Source organism: Jaculus jaculus, chromosome 1, assembly GCF_020740685.1.
Source record: "Jaculus jaculus isolate mJacJac1 chromosome 1, mJacJac1.mat.Y.cur, whole genome shotgun sequence".
Classification (NCBI taxonomy): domain Eukaryota; kingdom Metazoa; phylum Chordata; class Mammalia; order Rodentia; family Dipodidae; genus Jaculus; species Jaculus jaculus.
This window is the reverse complement of record NC_059102.1, coordinates 164,266,896-164,289,973: the sequence shown is the minus strand read 5'-3', so window position 1 is coordinate 164,289,973 and position 23,078 is coordinate 164,266,896. Positions and strand designations below refer to the sequence as shown.

At 52.2% G+C, this 23,078-nt stretch overlaps 1 protein-coding gene across 4 annotated transcripts in view; it reads right to left on the bottom strand.

Moving 5' to 3' along the window:
* Macrod1 (mono-ADP ribosylhydrolase 1) overlaps positions 1–23,078 on the bottom strand; it is a 181,800-nt gene that overhangs the window by 141,773 nt on the left and 16,949 nt on the right. For all 4 annotated transcript variants that reach the window (XM_045153885.1, XM_045153877.1, XM_045153889.1 and 1 more), the window contains exons 2-3: positions 20,048–20,149; positions 18,877–18,993 (exon numbers count right to left, since the gene is read on the bottom strand). In XM_045153885.1, coding sequence (XP_045009820.1) covers positions 18,877–18,993; positions 20,048–20,149 — 219 coding nt within the window. The remainder of the gene's footprint in view (positions 1–18,876; positions 18,994–20,047; positions 20,150–23,078) is intronic.

Below are 23,078 nucleotides of genomic sequence, written 5' to 3'. Positions count from 1 at the left end.
GGAGGGGCCGCTGTACTCACCAAGTCCATAAGGGGTCTAATACCTCAAGCCCCAGGTCCACACCCACATCCTGTGGCTTACTCCTAGCACCCTGCTTAGGAAGTTTCTGGCCCATCCAAAGGCACCCAGTTGTCCCTGAAATTCTGATTCCATGGATCTGGGTGGTACAGGCTTGTCAACTTTGAAACACTCAAAATAAGCCATGATCCCTGGGCCACACAACAGCCACCTCCCTGCCCTCCCCCAGTCACATCATCTTGCAGTGCTGACAAGACCACCTCTCCCTGGCCTCCGTGTCTAGCCCCTCCAAAGGACCCTCCTGTCCTATGGCAAAGTAAATAGGCTCTCGGCACTAACTGACAGCGCGAATGAAATCCCACGCTCCCCCCTCGGAGATTTACAGGGGAAGTGAAATCTTATTTGCACTGCTGCCAAGCCGGGGACGCGATGAAATTATGCCTCGAGAAGAGACCCGGCTGGTTCCTCGCGGAAGCGGCTGCATCGGAGATGGGCTTATTAAAAGTCACAGTGGCCACATTTCAACCTGTTTCAGGTGTTAAGTAATTTATTGCCACCCAGGATTCAGTGGCGGATTTTTATCATTTTTATTTCTGTGATGCAGGCAGGAGTCCTGAGAGGACCCTGCACACAAAACACTGGGTCTTAGTGTCCCCCACATCCCACGTGGCAGGCCAGAGGGAACGGGGTGAGGGTAGGGCCACATTGGCAAGCAGACACTTTGACCTTCCCCATAGTATCACCAGGCCTGCACAAGGATCAGCAACACAGTAAGGGGATCCCTGAAAACCCTCAGGAGGTTTTCTGAAAGCAAAGACCCTCCCTGTCTCAAACCTGCTCCCTGAGCCACACGATCGACGAGTCTGCACTGAGCAACTGCCAAGTGCCAGGCTCTGTTCAGACAGGGCGTAGGGCAGCCAAAGGAGCCTACATCTCACGGAGGAGGGTATGCTGTACCCAAAAGTATCTGATAAGTATTCATAGATGGGCCAGTGTGTGGTGGCACACACCTTTTATCCCAGCACTTGGGAGGCAGAAGTAGGAGGATCGCCGTGAATTCGGGTCATGCAAATCTTTGGGCTGGGAGTGTAGCTCAGTAGTACCGCCCCGCTTCAGCAAGCTTCTACTCTCTGCTGTCATCGTAGTTGCCCTGGGTGCAGGGACCAGACCCAGGTTTGCAAGAACCCTTCACAGCTGTCAGGAGGACACTTCTTCACTTCTCCCCCAGCTGGTTGGGGAGCTGTGGTCTGGGTGCTGGGCTGAAGCAGCCCTGTGTCCTCCAGAGCCTGGAGCCCTCCCTTTCTCAGCAGAGCTGGATGAAGAACCACTTGATGCCTGCCGGCCTTGTGGGGATGAGGCCTATTACAGAGGCGTCCGAGGCTCATGCAACGCCCTTTCCAACGCCCCCTTTTCTCCACCTGTTTTCAGATACTCCAAGAAGACTAAGGGGAATCTTCAAAGTCCAAGCTGAGCCAAGAGCAGAAATTCTTTAATTAGCTTTCTCTTGGATCGGGGCCCTGGCGAATGGATTAGTCATGGTGGGGGCAGGAGGAAGGGATTGGAGCCCTCTTTAAAGCGGAGATTACAAGCCTGGGGTGAAGGACCCAGTGGCGGTCTCCAGGGACAGACGGTCTCCCCAGCAGGTCCTCCCCAGCCTGCAGCTCCCAGGGCACTGACAGATGGAAGCTGCCACCAAGAAGATGCGGAGATCTTCTCTATTGAGCCCACAGTCTTCGGGAAGCTGGCATGAGAGACTCCTGGCACAACCCAGGCTCTGTGCCTTGGGTCTTCTAATGAATGTGCCTCTTCCCCATATGACCGTCCAGATCTGTAACTTCATAATTAGAGGGGATTTCCTGAAGGGGTGCCCATCTGTGAGAGGCAAAACAGTGGGCCTGATGGTGCCAGGCGTCGGGCATCTGTCACCATGTCACACCCCGTGGCAAGGCAACACAGTAGGCTTGCTTATTCCCGTTCTAAAAGGAACAAACCGAGGCTCAGACCTCAGTGGCTTGCCCGAGGCCTGGTGGACAGATACTGACACAAGAACCAGCTGTCCAGACTTTTCCCACTGCCCTGAGCCCTGGCCTGTGGAAAGCCCTCCCTCTACCCATCACTTAGCACCTCTCTGTAGCCCTGCTGCTTGGAGGCTGGAGGTGAGGGCCTGTTGGGAGTAGCCACGTCTGAATCACTGTACGCCCTGCCAACAATGCAAGAGTGTGGTGGCAATAGCCTATGTCTGGGAGACTAGAAAGAGAAGGCCAGCAGGAGGCTGGGGGAACAGGCCAAGCAGGGTCTTGGGGGAGCTAAGAGGAGGCTGTGGGCCCAGAAGACACCAGCCACAGCCAAGGAAGTCTGTGGATGCCACGCTGAGGGAGCTGGGGGTAGAGTGAGGCTGGTGCTAACCTCCGGGAAACTTTTTGGCAGTTGCCAGAGTGGTAGTGGTGGTGGGGAGAAAACGGTGAAGAGAGTGCGGCTGCAGCCCCACTACACAAAGAGTAAAGCAAGCTTTCTGTGTGCCTACTATGTGCTGAGACCCTAGTGGAAGGGCATCCGAGAAATGGCCAGTCTCCAAGACTGCACGGACCTGCACAAGTGCACCCCCACCCCCCGGCGGGTAAAGAACTATGTTCCTTTGACCTGTTAGTTTTTTTCTTGACTGTTGGCAAAATTCCGTTTCTCCTCACTTGCTTACTGGGCATTTGTTTTCCTCCTACCGGGAATCAGGAATCGCTTCGCCCCATCTTTCACCCATTTTTCTTACTGATTTGAGGAGCTCTTTGCATATTCAGACACAGTGGAGAAGCTCCAGGCAGCCCCTGGACCTCCCTGGAAAGTGCTAGGTCCCAGGAATGGCAGGAGGGAGTGTATGGGCTTCAGATGGCCCTGCTGGATCTCTGTCCCTGGCAGGGCTCCCAGCTCTGCCTTCTGCAGGTAGAACCCCTGCCAGGCCTGCATCCCACCTGGCAAACTCCAACAGGCTGATTTTTTTTTTTTTTTACTTATACTGAGAAGTCTGCCACTGCCAGAGGCTGGCAGGGTTTCCTGGATGGCACCTGAGGGGAGTGCTGGGCACAATAAGTGCCAAGGATGAAAAGACTGTCATGACCCAGGCCAGGCTGGTGGGGCCACCTGACACAAGATGCCAGGGACCCAGGTCTCAGTCTAACACTTAGACTAGAATCTCTCCCCCAGGTCCTTGCCTCCCTTTCCAGCTGTGAAAGCCACTAAAGAATGACCCTGTCTTAGGGAAGTCACATCTGAGCCCTGGCCACTGTCCTAACCCTCTGACCTTTTATGTCCAGAGCCATCCTGCCATTCACTTTCCTTCCAGCTCTTCCCCTACTTCAGCAGAGGAACAATGCAGGCTATAAAACTCATTTCCAAAGCCCATAACAGCAATAACATTTAGGGAGACAGGAACAATCAAGCCCCTCCTTTCTGTGAGTAATAGCTGCCGGAAGCCCTCAGGGGTCCTTCTGCAGCTGTGGGTGGCTCATGGGCTGGGCTGCAGCCGGCCCTGCCCAGGTGGTAAACAGTTGGTTGCTCACTCGCTTGCTCACACATGCTTCTGGGCACTACTGCCTCCCTAAGAACCAGCAGAGGCTGGCTGGCACCCTTGCCCACCCCTTCACCACCGTGTCCTCTACTAAGCTCCCTGCAGGGGTCCCTGGAGCAACATCAGGACCAGGCTACAGGCCAGGGAAAGAAAAGTACCAGTGTGGGCTGGAGTGAAACCCTACCTCGCAAAACCAAAAGAAAGAAAGAAAAATACCAGTGTGTTCACTGTCACTTCTAATGGCTCTTCCAATACCTGGTCTGTCGTCAAGTGCTAGCCAGCACTCCGAGCATGGATACTGTGGGCCTGTCCCCAACTATTTCCTTATTCATTCATTCATGCAAAGGTGGCTCCCAGGAAAAGATCTGGTTTGAGCTTCCAGGATCCCAGACAACTCAGTCACTTCAGGTCCCCACAGCACAGCTTCCTCATGGGAGAAGCGGAAGGACAACAGCATCCGCCCAGGACCCTGCTGCTCATTCTGCTGTGACAAGTTGCTGAAGGAGGTGAGGACACTTTGTGCATGGCTGGGAGGGCACGTGAGGGTCAGGTCAGAGGGGAAGGGACCTTGGCAGGGCATAAACCAAAAGATCCCAACAGTCCCTGCCAGGCAAGTACGAACAAGGTTAGGAGACAAGACCACCTCCAGGGAAAAACTTCCCCCTTCAAGGCAGGTGTACGGGGTCACACATCTGTAATCTCAGCACTTGGGAGGTAGAGACAAGAGGATCAGGAGTTGAAGGCCAGCCTCAGCTATACATAGTAAGTTCAAGGCCAGCCTGGGCTACATGAGACCCTATCTCAAAATAAATAAATAAATAAACAAACACTGAGGCTGGTGAGATGGTTTGGCAGTTAAAGGCACTTGTAAAGCCTGCTGGCCCAGGTTCAGTTCCCCAGTACCTAAAGCAATATGCACAAAGTAGCAGGTACATCTGCAGTTTGTTTACAGTGGATAGAGGCTCTGGGGTACCCATTCTCTCTCTTTTTCTCTCTCCCTCTGCTTGCAAATAAGTAGGTAAATAATAGATTTAAAAAAAAAAAAAAAAAGGACAGGAATGGTGGCGCATGCCTTTAATCCCAGCACCCAAGAGGCAGAGGTAGGAAGATTGCTGTGAGTTCAAGGCCACCCTGAGATTACATAGTGAATTCCAGGACAGCCTGAGCTAGAGGTGAGACCATACCTCAGAAAAAAAAAGGGGGTGTGTGTGGCTGCAGTGATGGCTTAGCAGTTAAGGCATTTGCCTGCAAAGCCAAAGGATCCTGGTTTGACTCTCTAGGACCCATGTAAGCCAGATGCACAAGGGGGCACATGCATTTGGAGTTCATTAGCAGAGGCTGGAGGCCCTAGTACACCCATTTTCTCTCTCTCTCTCTCTCTTTCCCCCCTCTTTCTTGCTCTAATAAATAAATAAATAAAATATATTTAAAATAAAGTTTTAAGCTAGGTGTGGTGGCGCATACCTTTAATCCCAGCACTAAGGAGGCAGAGGTAGGAGGATCACCATGAGTTCAAGGCCTCCCTGAGACTACATAGTGAATTCCAGCTCAGCCTGGGTTTGAGTGAGACCCTACCTCAAAACAACAACAACAACACAAAAAAAAGTTGTTTTTTTTTTTTTTTTTTTTTTTTTAAAAAGAGCTGGTGTGGTAGCTCATGCCTTTAATCCCAGCTCTTGGAAGGCAGAGGTAGGAGGGTCGCCGTGAGTTCAAGGCCACCCTGAGATGACACAGACCAGCATGAACTAGAGTGAAACCCTACCTTGAAAATTAAAATAAAATTTTTTTAAAGGAAAAAAGGTAGGGGTACTGGAGAGATGGCTCAGTGTTTAAGGTGCTTGCCTGGCCTGCAAAGCCAAGGACCCAGGTTCGATTCTTCAGGACCCATGTAAGCCAGATGCACAAGATGAACAATGGAGTTTATTTGTAGGGGCTGGAGGCCCTAGCACACCCAAACTCTCTCTCTCTCTCTCTCTCTCTCCCTGGATCTCTCAAATAAATTAATAAAAATAAAATAGTTGGGGAAAAAAAAACAACAGTTCACAGGGGTTGGGGGAGGAAGAGAGAGTCTGAGACTGGAGGATCTGTGGGGCCCAGTGACTGAAAATGACAAGTCAGGGTTGAGTGAATGACTCCGTTTCACATGGATGAGCATTAGAGGACATCTGACATTCTCCTCTGGCCTCTGCAAGAGCACACAGGGCATGCGCATCTCCATGCGCGCATGCACACACACAAACACGCATACACCGCACACACACCATATCCACATATCACACCATGCACTTGACACACATAGCAAAAAAAGATTCCCCCTTTTAGGAGATATACTGTATAAACAAGGAGGGCAAGGGCACCCCCCCCCCCCGGGCCAGTGGGGGCCTCTTGTGGGATTTAAACATCATGACATATAATTAGACTCCAGCTGGGTCCCTGATTTCACTAAAGGTGGAGAGAAATGAAGAAGGAATCTCACACTCCCATCCTCCTGGACAGGCCTGGCAAAGCCTCGGTGGGACAGCTGACTGGAGAGTGGAGGGCTAGCTTGGGCTCAGCACAGATGACTGGCAGAGGCCCTGGGCTGCTGGAAGGGCTACCTTTGGCATTTGCATGGAACCCTCTGTGGTACACTGGAATGTATGCAGCTGCCCGTGTAGATTCCTAAGGCGAGACGAATCTCCAGGCCGCTTTTCTCAGCAGGAACAAGTCTCTCCTTCAAATCGATGGTGACACATTTTTAAACTCTGATATTAAGGAGGGAAAGGTTTTGCCAGGCCCCCTGGGGGAGCCCTTATTAGTCATAGACTCATGTGAGAGAAGTGGCAAAGGCAGGCCCAGTGGGCCAGGGCAAGATGAGGGGCTCAGAGGTCAAGCTGTCAGAGGGATGATGAAAGTCACAGCTGCAGGGCTGGAGAGATGGCTTAGCTGTTAAGGCACTTGCCTATAAAGCCAAAGGATCCAGGTTCGATTCCCCAGGACCCACGTAAGCCAGATGCATAAGAGCGAGCATGTGTCTGGAGTTCGTTTGCAGTGGCTGGAGGCCCTTGTGTGCTCGCTCGCTCGCTCTCTGCATGCAAATAAATAAATACAATGGAAGTCATAGTTTTAAAGCAAGAGCAGAGGGCCACCCGAGGCGGGAGGGCGGTGTACTTTTAGAGTAGCATAGGTACAGTGAGGTTCTGGTGCAAGGGGCAAACTAAAGAACACTTGAGGCTGGGCGTGGTGGCGCACGCCTTTAATCCCAGCACTCGGGAGACAGAAGTAGGAGGGTCGCCATGAGTTCGAGGGTACCCTGAGACTATATAGTGAATTCCAGGTCATCCTGGACGAGAGGGAGACCCTACCACAAAAAACAAAAAAAAAAAAAAAAAAAAAAACTTGAGGGCCCTGGAGATGGCTTAGCAGTTAAAGGCACTTGTTTGTAAAGCCGCCCGGCCTGAGAAGAGCCCAGGTTCCATTCCGTACCCCAAAGCTATTCCCTGTCTGCTTTTGAGGTTGTCATGTGGACTGGAGCCACAGTGGGGTGCCAGGAACCAAGATGACCCAAGTAGCCACCAACAGCACTGTCCACAATAGAGGTCTGAACACTGGTCCCTGGGGAGACCAGGTACCAGCATGAGTGGAAGGTAGCAGGTCTGAAAGGGCCTTACCAGGAACCAGGCAAGAAGCAGAGAGTTTGGAAAGCACATGCCAAGAAAGATTCCAGACAGAAGGTTCTAGTGTGGCTCTAATAAAATGGTCAGGTCAGTGCCTTCTCTTACATCTTAACATTTTTTTCTTTTCTTTCTTTCCCTTTTTTTGGGGAGGTGGGTGGGAAGGGGAGGAGGGAAGACACTGGAAATGGAACTCAAAACCTTATATATGGTAGCAGTAGCATGGCAAGCAAATGCCTTACCACTGAGCTCACCCTCAGCGGCCTTGGCTTGGTTTCAAGTTTGCTTGTTTGGTTTGTTGAGGTAGGGTCCCACTCTAGCCCAGGAATTCATTATGTAGTCTCAGGGTGGCCTCGAACTCACAGAGATCCTCCTACCTCTGCCTCCCAAGTGTTGCCATTAAAGGCATGCACCACCATGCCCGGCTCAAGTTTGTTATATTTAAATATTTTTATTTACTTACATGTGTGTATGACACCAGTGTCTCTTGCCACTACAAATGCCAGGTAGTTATGCCACCATTTGTATCTGGCTTTACATGAATGGCCAGGTAACCGAACCTGGGCCAGCAGACTCTAACAAGCAAGTACCTTTAACCACTAAGCCATCTCCCCAGCCCTGGTTCCAAGTTTTCAGTGAGTTTTGTTGTTGTATTTTTATTTTTGTTTATTTTATTTTATTTTTTGTTTTTTCGAGGTAGGGTCTTGATCTAGCCCAGGCTGACCTAGAATTCACTCTGTAGTCTCAGGATGGCCTTGAACTCATGGAGATCCTCCTACCTCTGCCTCCCAAATGCAGGGATTAAAGACATTTTGTTTATATTTTATTTTTTAAATCTTTGTTTGCTTTTTTGTTTCTAAATATATTTAATTATTTGAGAGAGAAAGACGCAAAGAGAGGGAGAGAATGGGTATGCCAGGGCCTCTAGCCACTGCAAACAAATTCCAGATTCATGTGCCACCTTGTGAATCTGGCTTATGTTGGTCCTGGAGAATTGAACCAGGATTCTTTGGCTTTGCAAGCAAACACCTTAACCGCTAAGCTATCTCTCCAGCCCCATATTTTGTTTTTGAAAGAAAGAGGCAGAGAGAGGGAGAAAATGGGCGTGCCAGGGCCTATCAGCCGCTGTGAACAAACTCCCTTGTGGTGCATGTGTGACATCACATGTTTGTGTCAATTTGCTTCCGGTTTAAACGGGACCTGGAGATTCAAATATGTGTTCTTAGGCTTAGCAGGCAAGTGGCTTACCAGCTAAGTCATCTCTCCAGCCCTAGTTTTGTTTTTTAAATATTTTTATTTCTTTATTTGCAAGCAAGGGGGTGGGAGAATGGGCTCACAGGGCCTCTTGCTGCTGCAAACAAACTCCAGATGCAGGTGCCACTTTATGCATTTGGCTTTGGGCATGGAGGTACTGAACACAGTGGCAGGCTTTGCAAACAAGCATCTTTAACTGCTGAGCCATCCTCCCAACCCCACTGTGGAGTTTGTAGATGAGGAAACTAAGGCTGGGGGAGGTGTGCAACCTGGTGAAGAGCACAGAGCTCAGCAGTGGCCAGGGTAGGACTAGAACGCAGCCTTGCCCTGTGACCCTACCATACCCCAGTGACCCCAGAACCTTCTCTGCATGAGAGGTGGGGGGAGTATCACTTCCTTATAAGGAAGAGGAAGATCAAGGGAGGGGGGAGGACACCAAGAGGTGGCCAGATAACCACAGAATTCCCTCCTCAGCTCTGTCCGGTCATCTCCTAGCCAGACCTACCTCCCTCCCTCTGACCGCCCTCACAGGAAGAGTCCCTGCAGCCACCAGATGGGCTTTAGCTCCTTTGACAAGCGAGCTGCAGAGCACTCGACGCAAATGTCAATTCTGGGCCATTTGCTTCGTAGATTTTAATGTTCCTCTTTCTCTTCAACATCCCAGCAAGGTAGCCCTTGCTTCTCAAAAGGGATGTGGCGTTTGATGATGTTTAAACCGTTCATGAAATACAGCCAGGCGGCAATAATAAAACAGACGCGGGGCCTGCTGGCAGGGGATGGCTGACAGCCTGCTCTCTCTCCCACGAGCCACCCCAGTGCTCCCATTTTGATGGCAATTACAATGTGCACAGAGGGAGGAGGCAGCTGGAGAGGGGAGTGAGTGGGGATGCTGCTCAAGGGCTACTTGTTGCCACTGGGAGGGAGTGCCAGCCATGCAGCTTCGCAGCACGGGGACGCCCAGACCAGCCCTGCCAGAGCCAGCTCCACACCTGTCCCTTCTACCCTCTGGCTGTTCTCACCAGCTTCCGCTCCTGACATGGATATAAATAGCATGTCCCAAGGCCGGCCTGGTGGCAGCCCTGTAATGCCAGCACTTAGGGAGTAAAAAGCAAGAGGACCACGAGTTCAAGGCCTTCCTGGGCAACCTATCGAGACCCTGTCTTCAAAAAGAGTGAAAAAAAAATAGAGGGGGCTGGGGACATAGTTCAGTGGTAGAGCACTTGTCTATCATGCACAAGACCCTGGATTCAAGCCCCAACCTCCAAAATGGCATGTTCCCTAAGTCCCCTAGCCTTCCTGCTGCGTGTGGTGAGAGCAGAAGTCTCCACATGGTGTCCAGAGCAACCTGTCTCCACTAAAAGGTCCCCAGTCCTGGAGAATTATTAGGTCCTGCATTTCCCTGTCTTTCCTGGAACCCACTGAGCAGGAAACCTGGATAAGCACCCACAGGAAACGCGAGCTGCTTCACCAATGCCACCAGTTACCCTGTGCAAGCCCTCCAGGGCGCTGGACACCACAGCTTTGCTCTTTCCTCTTAACCTCCAAGGCACCCGTGAGGTGACTGAAGCCTGGAGAGGGAAGGGCCCGCTCGAGGAGAGGGAAGCAGACCACAGCACGGAGAGCGGAGAGCGTGCGCTGAGCAGCTGAGCAGCAGGCTAGAGGCTGGGCTTGGGGCGGTGCCTCCCTCTGCCTACTACCCCCACGTGCAGCTATGCCCTTGCATAGGTAATGTCACCTAACTCGGTAGCGGGAAGGGCATTTTGCAGAATAAACAAAGGAGTCCTGAGGTGAGGGCAGCCCTGGGGGGTCCTGGAGATGACAGAGGCAGACTTGGGATACTTCTACTATGCCAGGCAGGACCTCAGCACATGCAGCCAAGCCCTGGCAGGGCCTTCAGTCACCCTGCTACCCAGTGGATGTCCCCTGTTCTGCCCTCTGCTCAGCCCTGTCCACTCCACCTCAGTAGAAGTTGTTCCCATGTGAACACACACAAAGCAGGGGGGAGAAGGGGCCTCCAGGCCAGGGTCAAGAAACCCCAACCCAAAGGACTATAGGGTCAGGACCGTGCCATCCCCTCGGCCTTCCCAGATCTGCCTGGTGACTCGGTTTCCCTACAGGGAAAAAAAGGAGGAGGTGCCCTTCACCTGCTCTGGGATAAAGAGCCCCTGACCCTGTCCCCGGCTCAAGCAGGTGCTAGCAGAGTGGCGGTGGGTCTGAGCAGCCCTCCCTCCCAAGACGGGACAGTGAGCAGAGGGAAGGACGGGCGTCCCGAGGGTCTGCTCTGGGCCGAGCACTGTGCAGGCACTTCACACGGGGCATCTTTCAAGCTCAAAGCTCTAGGGGATGGATGCTCGTGTGTTCCCATCCCTCTTTTACACATAAGGAAAAAGAGGCTCAAGGAGGTTGACTGACCCAAGGTCACACAGCCAGGAAACAGTAAGCTAGAGCTCCCTGTCAGGACTTCAACTCCCAACTACAAAGTGTCCCACTGTGGAATTCCTCATACTAGGTGCTGTGGGAGATGGGGAAACCAGAGCCTGGATCCCCTGAATCTGGGTTGGCTGGACCAACCAGGGACCAGGCTCACCCAAGAAGCCCAGGTTAGGATCTGGAGTATGTTGGAACCCAGTCTAGGGATCTGGTGAGAAAATCTCCTTCAGTGCCCTTAAATATCTCTATCTGCACTTGAGTGGGTGTTGGGAGGAAGGGCACAGGATGGGTGGTCCCCGGGGAGAGGCACCCACGGTTTTTACATCCCATTGTGGCAGACCTTTCATCTCCCAGGGGCACAGAGGGCCCATCCGGTCAGTGGACGGGCATGGCCTTCCTGGGGGCCTCGGTGCATCACTTCAGGAGCGCGAGCCCAGAGCTGCAGCTCCAGCCCTTTTCACGCTCCACCAGTTTAATGGTCCCCATTAATTTCAAAGCACACACATTCCCATAAGCTCTGGCCTCCTCGGCTCAGTGCTCGGGACAGCACGTCAGGGACACGGACAGCCAAACAGGTGTGGTGGCCGAGGCCAGGTGGCCTCAAGGACAGGAAGCCCAGGACAGAATGCGCTTTGGCTACTCAGCATGAATGAGCCACAGCCCCCTGACTGGGAGGAAAGGGAAGGTTTTGACACAAGTCTCAACATTGAGAAAAACATGGCCAAGGACAGAGAGGCCTGGAGTGTGAGTGCAGGAGGCCTGGGTTTAAGGCTCTGCTTTGCCACTTTCCTGCTGTGTGACCCTGAACAGATCACCACCCCTTTCTGGACACTAGGTATTCTGTCTTCATCTCCACCATGGCTTACAAAGGGCCTTCAACGCAGTCAGCAAGTGACAATGGAGCCTTGTGTCCCAGAGGCTTTCAAACAGCCAGGATGTGGAAGGGGTCCATGAATGTCGACCACCACCCTCATCTGTGAAACCAAAGCTCTAGGAGACAGCTTCCTGCCCAGAGGGGTAGACAAGGCAGGGCTGGTGCAGAAAGGGATTCAGGCAATATTCCTGTAGCCGGCCAGCTCTCAAACACATTTGGTCACTTGCCCACTTACCAGAGGTCAAATGGAACCTAGGACAGTTCAAGGTCCTCCCCTCACTCCCTGTGAGAATGACAGGAGGGCTCTGACCCATTCTGGGAACTTGGCAGAAGGCGTGGAGACTGAAGTAACTTGTGGGAGTCGCTCTGAGCACCCCCCACCACCAGTAAAGTGAAGCTCACTGGACCGAGCCCAGCAGCCCAGGAGGAAGCCTCAATAATTCAAAAGGGATCCATCATTTATGAATTTATGTAACCACGGCTCGACCTTGTGGGAATGAGCCACGTGCCTCTCCAAGCAGAGCATCCGAGGGCCTAGTGGCATTAGGCAACTAGGGGTTTCTTTGTGTAGAGGGGAGCTGTCTGGACCCCAGGCCTCTCAACTAGCCTCTCTCCCCATGCTGCCCAGTGCCAGACAGTACCCAGTAGGAGCTGGTGAGAAAGCAAACCCTGTCACATGCTGTTGCACTCCAGTGCCAAAGACAAAGGTTTGATTCCCAACCCTCACTCTTAGCCACTGCTGTGGTCTTGTGGGAGACCCAAGTCTCTTCATCTGAAAAATAGAGGGGGGCCTGCACCAAGTCCAGGACTGGGGACACAGGACAACCGGGCAGTAAGAGCCCACCACCACGCCACATGGGGTCAGTGAACCCAGGCCAGACCTGATGTTCTCCATGCAAGCACCTGCCCACCTGTCACCCATTCTCAGCTTCTCTGAAGTAAAGACAGTGACAAGCCCACTTTGGGAACCAAAATTTTCACTCACATAAAAGGAAACAAAGGGGCTAGAGAGATGGCTTGGCAGTTAAGGTGCTTGCCTAAGGATCCAGGTTCAATTCCCTAGTACCCATGTAAACCAGATGCACATGGTGGCACATACATCTGGAGTTCATTTGCAGTGGCTGAAGGCCCTGGAGCACCCATTCTCTCAATTTCAATCTCTCTCTCTCCCTCAAATAAATAATAATAAAAATTTTTAAAAAAGGAACAAAGAGGAGGTGTTCCTACCCACCTCACAGGACAAACAGCTTCCTAGAGGCTCTGGAGTCTGGCAAACCTCCCATCCCAACTCTGCCTCATGTAGCTGTGTGACCTTAAGCAAGTTGCTTCATGTCTCTGAGTGTCAGTTTCCCCATGGGAATGGTGTGGCTGACATAATGGCAGGAACACAGCCTAGGTACCTCTGTTCTTACATCTCCCATGCCCTATGCTCCACCCATTCTTCATACAGTAGCCCAGATGTTCACAGCCATCTCAGGACCCAGCCACAGTACAGCCTTCCATCTGCGTGTGCCTTATGAACAGAAGGCTGACCGGCACCAGGGGTGGGCCCGGGTCATCCACACAATGTCCAGTCTTCAAGCAAGGCTGAGATGTGGGAATGAAGTCTAGAGGGTGGTGTCCTGCCCACAGGACAGGAGGCAATCCTAGAGGCTGACTGTGGGAGGGAAGGTTTAAGTCACAGTGGGGGCTGAGTCGGCAGTTAGCAAGGGCGCTCCAGGGGTTGAACAGGAAAGCACTAACTGGGAGGGGCCGTGGATAGGCCTATGTGCTGAGCTCTGAGAAGACGGGGCTGTACTCCACTGGAGTCAGTTCTAGTTGTGACTCAAGCTACTTGCTGGAGGTGAGGTATTTCAAGAGCCTCCATTTGATCACTGACATGGGCAACAGTCCACCCTGCCACTCAGGGAGGGGAGGGGTTTGGAAGAGTGCCTCAGTGGTGAGGAGTAGTCAGTATAGGGAAGGAGGAGGGGGAAGAAGAAGAGGGAAGAAAGGAGAAGGGGGAGGAGGAGAAGGAGGGAATGGAAATGAGGAAGAAGACAATGTATAAGGGGGAAGGGAGGGAAAGAGGAGGAAGAAGCCAAGGAGGAGGAGGGAGGAGAGGAGAGGGAGGCCCAGGGCCAGGCCTAGCCCCCATGCTAGGCGGCCAGTGCAGCTGCCTCTCTGGATGTGCTCAGGCCGGCGCCACCCCTGTGCGCTTCTGCTGTCCACTGGCCGGCAAGCCTCAGCAAACACATTTAAATCTGAAGTGACAGATAAAGCGATTTACGGCGACAGTTTAGCGTCAGATCACTTCCCACTAGGCACTATCTGTCCCTGCGGCCCCCTGCTTGCTAGTCCACCAAGAGGTCTCTAAATCACTGACTCCAGCGGAGGCCCGCCCCGGGGACAGCAGCCTGCTCCTCGCCATACCAAGCTCCACTGCCGCTCTGGGCAAAACGAAGGGATGAGGCAAGGACTAAGGAGACTGGAGACTCAGGGATAAGGGGCTGGCAGAGCCTCACAAATCAAAGCCCAAGACTTACGGAAACAGAGCACCACTTCATGCCTTATTTTAAATAAATAAGCAGCTTAAAAGTCTCCCTGCGAGGCCAGCTTGTCGCTGTGAAACATGGCTTCCGACCCATCCTTGAAGGCCAGGCCCATGTGCCCGAGGTCCCTCAAAGACTTCCCCTGACCGGCCTAGTCTCCCGACACCTCCTTGCAAAATTAATTGGTCCCTGTGGCGTCGCACACGCTTTATTCAAACCTCCCTTCCGGCACTTTGTCACATTATATTCTACTTAGCTGCTCTTGCTCCTGACTTCCCCAGTACTAATTTACTGGGGCTCTTTTTGTGCCAGGCCTAAACATGTGTCATCCTCACTCCACTCCGACTTGAGCTGGGGCTCAGGACTATATCAGTTTTCCCATAAGGATCTGGAGAGTCTGAGGCACTGACAGGAACACCACCCTTCCAGGCTTCTGTGTCCCCAACCCATACATGGTGGCCTGGGGCTGCTTTGAAGGGAATGATTGACATGTCTTTGCACAAAGCATGACATTCATGTTTGCTTTGTCCCAGGATGACCTCAAGGCCAAAGCCAGTTGCTGTACCCCTTTGGCTAGCCAAGACTGAGTCTTTCTTTGTCCCCAGGCTCTTCCTGCCTGTCACAGGAACAAGGGCCCCAGGCCCCAGGCTGCTGAGCTAGAAACTCAAGATATGGAGGTGGCTGGGGTCAAGGTTACGCCCCTGAGGCAAAGACTTAAACACTCTAAAAGACACAACACTTCTGCCCAAAATGAAGACCCCCAGACCTGAGCTCTCCCCAGATACAGCCCTGGGGTCAGAGGTCAAGTTGGAGACATGGGCACTACCATCAAGAATTTTCTACTTCTGCATGTCGCCCACAGGGGCTCCCTTGCTCTTCTCACCATTGTAGCAGCCCAGTGTAATTAAGATGGATGTAGCATGCCCCTATGGGCAGGAACTGTGGCCAGCACAGATGGCAGGAGCCGGAGACTCTCCAGGGCACTGCCCTAGCAAGTGGCCTTGGCCACCAGCCCATGGGGCAGTGGCAGGGAGGGTGTAGTGGGCTTATCTTGCCCTAGTAACATCAAGACCTGCCATGCTACTCACCAGCCAGTCATTCCCCTTTCTGTCCCCCGCCCCAGCCTCCCTCATCCCTGCCACATGCAGCACACAACACCCACACAAACCGATCACATCACCCATACTAGTAAGGCAGGAATAAAGCCAGCACTGGCCTTCAGATGCCATGTGGCCAGTAGATAAGAGTCCAGTACCCAAAGTCCAAGGGTCACTGTGAAGAAGGAGTAAGGTGGAGGCAGGGAGGAGACCCACCCTACATTCTCCAAGCATCCCCTGGGTCCTATACTAAGGGACAAAGAGATGCTCATAACCTAGCCAGAAGTCCTCAAGCCCACTGCTTCTCTGGATGAAGGATGGAGATCCAGGTACCCCTTTTCCCTTAAGACCCTCCCCAGGTCCTCCTATACCATTCCCGAGCCAGGTGTGGTGGTGCATGCCTTTAATCCCAGCATTCAGGAGGCAGAGATAGGAGGATTGCTATGAGTTCGAGACTACATAGTGAATTCCAGGTCAGCCTGGGCTAGAGTGAGACCCCACCTCAAAAAAACACAAAAACAAAACAAAACAAAACAAAATTCCTGTCCCTGCATTTAGAGCAAGGCACAAGCAGAGAATCAGACACACAAAATCCTGACTGAGACCGGACCTTAAGCCCCAGCTTCTTCCCTTCCATACATGCTCCACGGACCACCAAATGTCCACAGAGCCAACACTGCCCCTGGCTTCAAACATAAAAATTTAAAAACTCCCACCCCGAGATAATTGCTCTCTCCTCTTGCCTATTGTGGTAGCTCCGCGGTCGGTGCTGAGAAGCAATTATTCACGGCTAATGATTATAATCAAGTCAAATAGAATTTAATGGACACGTATTCTCTTTCTGCTTGAAACTTTACATATGAATTAAGCACATATGGGTTTCACGAGGTACAGACGCAGATTTATGCAGACCCGAAAAGCCCCGCGTTGCCGCGACTTTTATTCCACTAATAAAGTCTGATTTACAGGCTCCAAGGGAACCGCGATCTCTGCTGCCCCCTGGTGGACACCTCGGAGGGGGCTGAAGTCAGAATCCTAGGAACCCAGGTTATGGGGTAGGAACCAAGGCCATGGAGAATCAGACCCTAAACTCTGAGGACATAGGCTCTGGGTGTAGACCCCATGTCCACCATCTGCCTGATGGTCCAAGTGGATTCTGGATCCTCCTACCTGAGACTTTCAAGGAAAAGATCATACAGGAAAATACACCAAGAGGTATTGGATCCACTGAAGACAGCAGGGAAAGGGATAGTTCTGCCTAGATGAAATGGTGCCAGCACTCAGGATGGCACCATGGCATCCATTTTGGCATCAAGGCCCACGCAGGTGTTCATCCCTTGGTTCCTTCCCTGTGGCAGGTGGAGAGCACTGAATGAACATCATTCTCATGCCCCCAACAACCCATTGGGTACCTTTCTACCATCCCAGGTGTACAGATGAGGAAACCGGCCAGACAGGTACAGGGAGCAGCACAGTCCCCAGGGAACGTGCCAATAGGGGAAACTCAGCCAACAGGACCCCCAGCCACAACAGCCAGCACAAAAAGTGCGTCTGGGAGAGCTGACAAGCATCTGTCTAGCCCAGCCATGGACCAAGCCTACAGAGTCCATCTAGCCTCACCTCATGCATCCTGTGACACACTGCCTTGGTCCCTGCATGACCTTTCTAGGCAGCACAGGAGTTCACAAGGCCAAGAGCCTAATTTTTCCTCAGCCACTTTGCAGTTCAGCAGAAGGAGGAGCTGGGAGCCTCCCATACCCTTGGCAGGGCCAGGCACCTGGACTGACCAACCAACCCCAAGGGCCTTTGTGAGGCTCCCCCAGTCATCTCCATCCCTCCTGACAGAGCCACAATGCTCTTCAGGCACACTCCCCTCCCCCCAGGACTGCAGCAGCATCTGACAATCTGGCTCTCTTTACTCTGTCTCCCTAGATGGGATCACAGACCTCAGTGCCACCCATTCGTATCAGTAGCCTAAGGGAGACATAAAACCACTCCAACAGCTGGGCGTGATGGCGCACGCCTTTAATCCGAGCACTCGGAAGCAGAGGTAGGAGAATCGCTGCTGTAAGTTTGAGGCCATCCTGAGACTACATAGTGAATTCCAGGTCAACCTGAGCTAGAGCGAGACCCTACCTCGAAAATACAAAATAACAAGAAACAAACAAACAAAAAAAAAAAAGCAGAAACCCAAAGGTGACGGACCAAGCTCTCTCTGCCAGCCCCTAATCAAATGGCAACTCCTGCCTTAGTGCATAGAGGAAGGGCAAAGTGCCACAGCTACCGCTCTGCAAACACCAACAGGGAGACACGCACCTAACCACTGCCAGAAACACGACCCAGACAAGGAGCCCAGGGCAGAGCGAGCAGCTGCCATCTCTGCCAAGCCCGTGAGCCCCGTCATCTAAGGAGACAAGGGGACGCTGACAGGACCAGCACTGTCATGCCCCTGAGCCCCTCAGCGTCCTGCTCGCTTGTCAGCACTGAAACCAGGTAGAGCAACTACAGGTCTGAAGGGGGCGGGGGGCCAGACAAGAAGGTTTCAAAAGCTTCTGCAGTGCTGGGGGGAGGGGGGTTGGCACAACAAATTTACCTTTTGAGTTGGAGCCCTATCAGAGGTTCTACCCGGATGAACTCAGGGTCTCCTAAGAAAGAAGTGCTTAAGCCAGGCAAAGAAGTACTTAAGCTGGGCATGATGGTGCACGCCTTTTATCCCAGCACTTGGGAGGCAGAGGTAGGAGAAGCACTGTGAGTTCAAGACCACCCTGAGACTACATACTGAATTCCAGGTTAGACTTGACCCACCCTAGACACCCACTTGTAAGCACTCCAGTCCTTTCCCAGAGCCTCGGCTTCAGCCAGCCGCCTCCCTCCCCCAGAGACGCAGCCGCCTCCACTCTGCTCATCACAATAAACTGCCAAGCCAGCAAGTGGAGGAGAATACATGAACGCACGCATGCAGGAAGCTGAGCAGCTCCCATTACAGGCTCTGGAGAGCTGCAGCGAGGAGATGTGGCAGGGGTGGGGCGGGTGGGGGTGGCGCCTGGGCAGGGGGCACCTCTGAGCCTACCCTTCTTTCCATGCACTTTCTCACCTGACCAGGTGTGGAGGGGGGCAGAGTCGAGGTGGGAAAGTAGCTCCCCCCCCCCAGTATGGAGATGGAGCAGTCTGGCACAGTTCCAGCCAAGCTCTCCCCCTTCCCCCACCGCTAATGGGCCTTAAAGCTACGAGGCAGCTCAGCAGAGTGAGGTGCCCCGACATGACAGGTCAGAGCTTCAAGGGAAGAGGAGCCCAAGTGGCTGCCACACTGGGCTCCCATGGCGCCAGCAGGCCATCCACACCCAGCACTGAAAGACTTTCCGGAGCCAGGTGGCACCCACCCATGCCTGGCACCGCTGGCCTGGGTAAATGCAATGAGACGTCCCCCTCTGCAAGTCTCTGGCTTGGGCCAGTCACTTACCAGCGTTGACGATGGCGTCCACCTCCAGCTTGGTGATGTCTCCACGGAACAGAGAGATCTTCTCATTCAGCTGCTTGTCCTTCTTGTACTTGGGGTCCTCCACCTTCACAGCCACCCCTGGAATAGGCAGGGTCAGGGGCTCACATGGACTAGGTCAGCCAGGGCCTATGGGCCAGGCCCCATGCCATTTGAAGGCAGCCTACAATGTTGTGGCCACCAGATTTACACACCCCACTTTACAAATATGGAAACTGAGGTAGGATAAGTGACAGGCCCAAGGCCATGGGCAACCAGCCAGGCCTGCACTTACAAGGCCTGGGAGCTTACAAGAGTGGCCCCCCACACACAAGCAAACATACCATAACTTCAAATTGCAGCTCCCCACAACCAAGTAACCAAGGCAGGTGGCTTAGTGATCTAGAGCTGGATTTAAAAAAAAAAAATTTTTTTTTGAGGTAGGGTCTTGCTCTACCCCAGGCTGACCTGGAATTCACTATATAGTGCCAGGGTGGCCTTGAACTCATGGCAGTCCTCCTACCTCTGCCTCCTGAGTGCTGGGATTAAAGGTGTGTGCCACAATGTCCAGCTTAAAATATTTTATTATTTATGAGAGATATAGAGAATGGGCACACCAGGTCCTCTAGCCACTGCAAATGAATTCCAGATGCATGAGCCACCTTGTGCATCTGGCTTTATATGGGTAGTGGGGAATCAACCCCGGGCTCTTAGGCTTTGCAGGCAAGTGCCATAACTGCTGAGCCATCTCCCAGCCCACAGCTAGTTTATTGAAATGGTCTGATATATCCCAGGCTGGCCTTAAACTCACTACATTTCTAAGGATGATTTTGAACTCCAGATCCTTCTGAATATAGTGCCCAAGTGTTGGGGTTATAGGTGTGCACCACCACTCCTTATTTATGCAGTGCTGGGGACCGAACCCAGGGCTTTGTGCATGCTAGACAACAACTCTACCAACTGAGCTACATCCTCAGCCCCTACAGCTGATCTCCTAACACTGTCAGGGGGGTGAAGTAATAATTAAATGAAGTGACGCAGCCACAGTGCTGCACATCACAAGCCTTCCATCAGCGCTGCCGGATTCTTCACACAGACTCTCCCAAGCCATGGGTCTATAGGGGCCGCTCACTATACTCAGGGGAGCATGTCCTACCTTTTGCTGTCTCCTTCCATGTGGGGATTTTCTTCAGACGGACGAAGTCCCGGCAGAAGTAATGTTCCTCCCTCTGCTTGTCACTCAGGCCCTTCAGAAAGGCTGCAGGGACAGGGTGGGGTGGGCAGGAAGGAGAGTCAGCATGGCATAGAAGGGAGTTGTCTAGGTTGCCTCCCCATGCCTCCTCCTCTTGGGGAGTCCAAGGGTGCAGGCAACCCAGCCCTCCCAGCCACCCTTCCTGGAGCCTTGTTGGGAGGACACACCATAGGGGAAGGGCGTCTCAGGAACACAGCCCCAGAAGACCCCAGCACATTTTGTCCTGCTCTCGTGGTTCAGAAGAGGAAAGCAAGAGCAGGATGGCTAAAGGACTTCTTAGGCATTGCAGACAGCAGTTCAAAATTCAATTTGGGGGCCGTAGAGTTCGAGGCTCAATTCCCCGGCTGGAGGCCCTGGCAAGCCCATTACCTGCCCCCCCCCCCACCTAATTTCTTTGTCTGATGCTCTCAAATAAATAAATAAATAATAAACAATTTTTTTTTAATTCAACTTGGCTGCTTCCTGGTATCTACAAATATCTTTATGGACCCCTAATTTATCCGTTTGGAGAAGAGGGCTTAAGACAGAGCTGATATGGAACTCAATCTGTAGCCCAGGCTTGCCTCAAACTCCTACGTCAGCCTCCCGAGAGCTGGGATTAAAGTGTGTGCTACCACACCCAGCTCAAAGAACAATTTCAAGCTCACTTGTGCTAAGCCAAGAAGATTGGTAGCACTCAACCCCTGACATTATCCATAGGTCACAAAACCATCTCAAGATGGGGAGGAAGGAGAGAAGCAGGACAAGTGTTCTCAAAGACAAACAGGATCTACTAGATCTGGTGCCTGTTGTCAAGATCCCTCCAGCACTGGCTGAGGGCTCCCCATGTGTGGGTAGTTGCCTGGCTTGGAGTTCTTACAGCCTGTAAGCATATGTCCCCTTTTTACAGAAGAGAAAGCAGGGACTCAGGGAGGATGGGAGGCAGCCTGTGCTCCCACAGCTGGTGAATGGGGCACCGTGTCCCCACCCACTCACGGACTTCAGTCTGCCCACCCGGCCAGTTCCCCCAGCTGCAGCCCTCCCCCTTGTTAAGCCTTTCCAGTGGGTGGAGGCAAAGCAACTCAGCAGCCTCTGCAAGCCGCTGGGTCCCAGCTCGTGGCTCACGGGTTCCCCCTGCAGGCCACAGGCAGCCTACACATGCAGGATCGGCCCCGCCTGGTCCCTCAAGCATGCTGTCCAGATGGAGCAGCCCCACGGACTCCTAGAATATGGACAGCACACACAAAGGGACAGTTGAGGGAACCCAACCAGCATCATAAAATGGGTAGGTGTTGGCCCTGGGGATACAGCTCAGTTGGTAGAGTGCTTGCCTAGCATTCATGAAGTCCTGGGTTCAATCCCCAGCAGGGCATAAACTAGTGGTGCACACCTACTCCTACTCAGGAGTAAAGGCAGGAGGAACGGGAGTTCAAGGTCATCTCTGAAGGGTTGATAGCCTTCCCTGAAAGCTGGAGGGAACTAATGAGTTAATAACTATCCCTAAGACTAGCAGGCAATAAAGAAGCCACCGAGGAATTTGACCTTGACAGGCCGAAAACTCCCCTGAATGATAAACTTCCCTTAGCTCAGAAAACCTTGAAGGACCAGAAATCATCTGGGTATCCTCCCGCAGACAATCCTGGCTGAAGAAGCCTATTCTGAACAAGGACACAAACAGCTACAGGTTCCTTATCTACTGCAGGCTATTCTCCTTAGGATCCTCCATATAAGTTTGGACCCCAGCCTGGCTCAGTGCTTGAGCCTTCACCCCGTGGGAAGGCTGCTGCCCCTCACTGTTTCTCTCAATAAGCAGTCTGTCTGTAGAGATCAAGTCTTGTGTTCTCTTTCGCTTTTCTCTTACACTTTCCTTACAATCCCCAGCTACATAGTGAGGTTGAGGCCAGTTTAGAATACATGAGAACCAATCTCAAAAAAAAAAAAAAAAAAAAGTAGGTGCAAGAAAGTAGGTTAAGCCGGGCATGGTGGTGCACGCCTTTAATCCCAGCACTCAGGAGGCAGAGGTAGGAGGATTGCCTTGAGTTCAAGGCCACCCTGAGACTACATAGTGAATTCCAGGTCAGCCTGGGCCAGAGTGAGACCCTACCTTGAAAAACCAAAAAAATAAAAAATAAAATAAAATAAAGAAGAAGAAGTACTAGGTTAGAGTCAAATGGACAGGGTGGTGATGTCTGAGGCAGGAAGATGAGAAGTTTGAGGTTAGCCTCAGCTATACAGCAACACCAAAAGACCAATGATGCCCCCAAAACGCTTCAACTGAAGCTTAAGCCATGAGCATGTTTCCAGCTGCTGCTTCCCAGGCCCTTCCACAGAATTTACTGGGCACCTACGACAGGTTGGTCCTACACTCATTGCTGGGGATTCGTGGAGCAAGTAGGCACTGTGATCTACGATCCAGCTGAGACATATGATCTAGCTAGTCACATCCTGCCAGATTCTGCCAAAGACATGTGGGGCTGGGATAGGAGAGGGATGCAGGGCTTAAAAGAGGAGAGGAATAGAATTGATGCATGTAAAAAAAAAAAAAAAAAAAAAAGAGGAGAGGGAGGGAACAGGCTGGAAAGGGTCTCTGTTCCCAGCAGGAGAAGTATGTGGAATGTGGAATGAGCCACTGAGGAACTTCCAAAGCCTTTGAAGGACAAACATCATCCCTGGGTATTGTGATGGCACCACAAATGTTTTCATCTAATTAAGATCAACCCTCGAGTGTTCCATATTCATTCATTTTTTAAAATATATTTTCTTGAGCCGGGCGTGGTGGCGCATGCCTTTAATCCCAGCACTCAGGAGGCAGAAGTAGGAAGATTGCTGTGAAATCAAGGCCACCCTGAGACTACATAGTGAATTCCAGGTCAGCCTGGGCTAGTGTGAAATCCTACCTCAAAAGAAAAAAAACCAAATATATTATATATATTTTTAATTTGTATGTGAGAGAAAG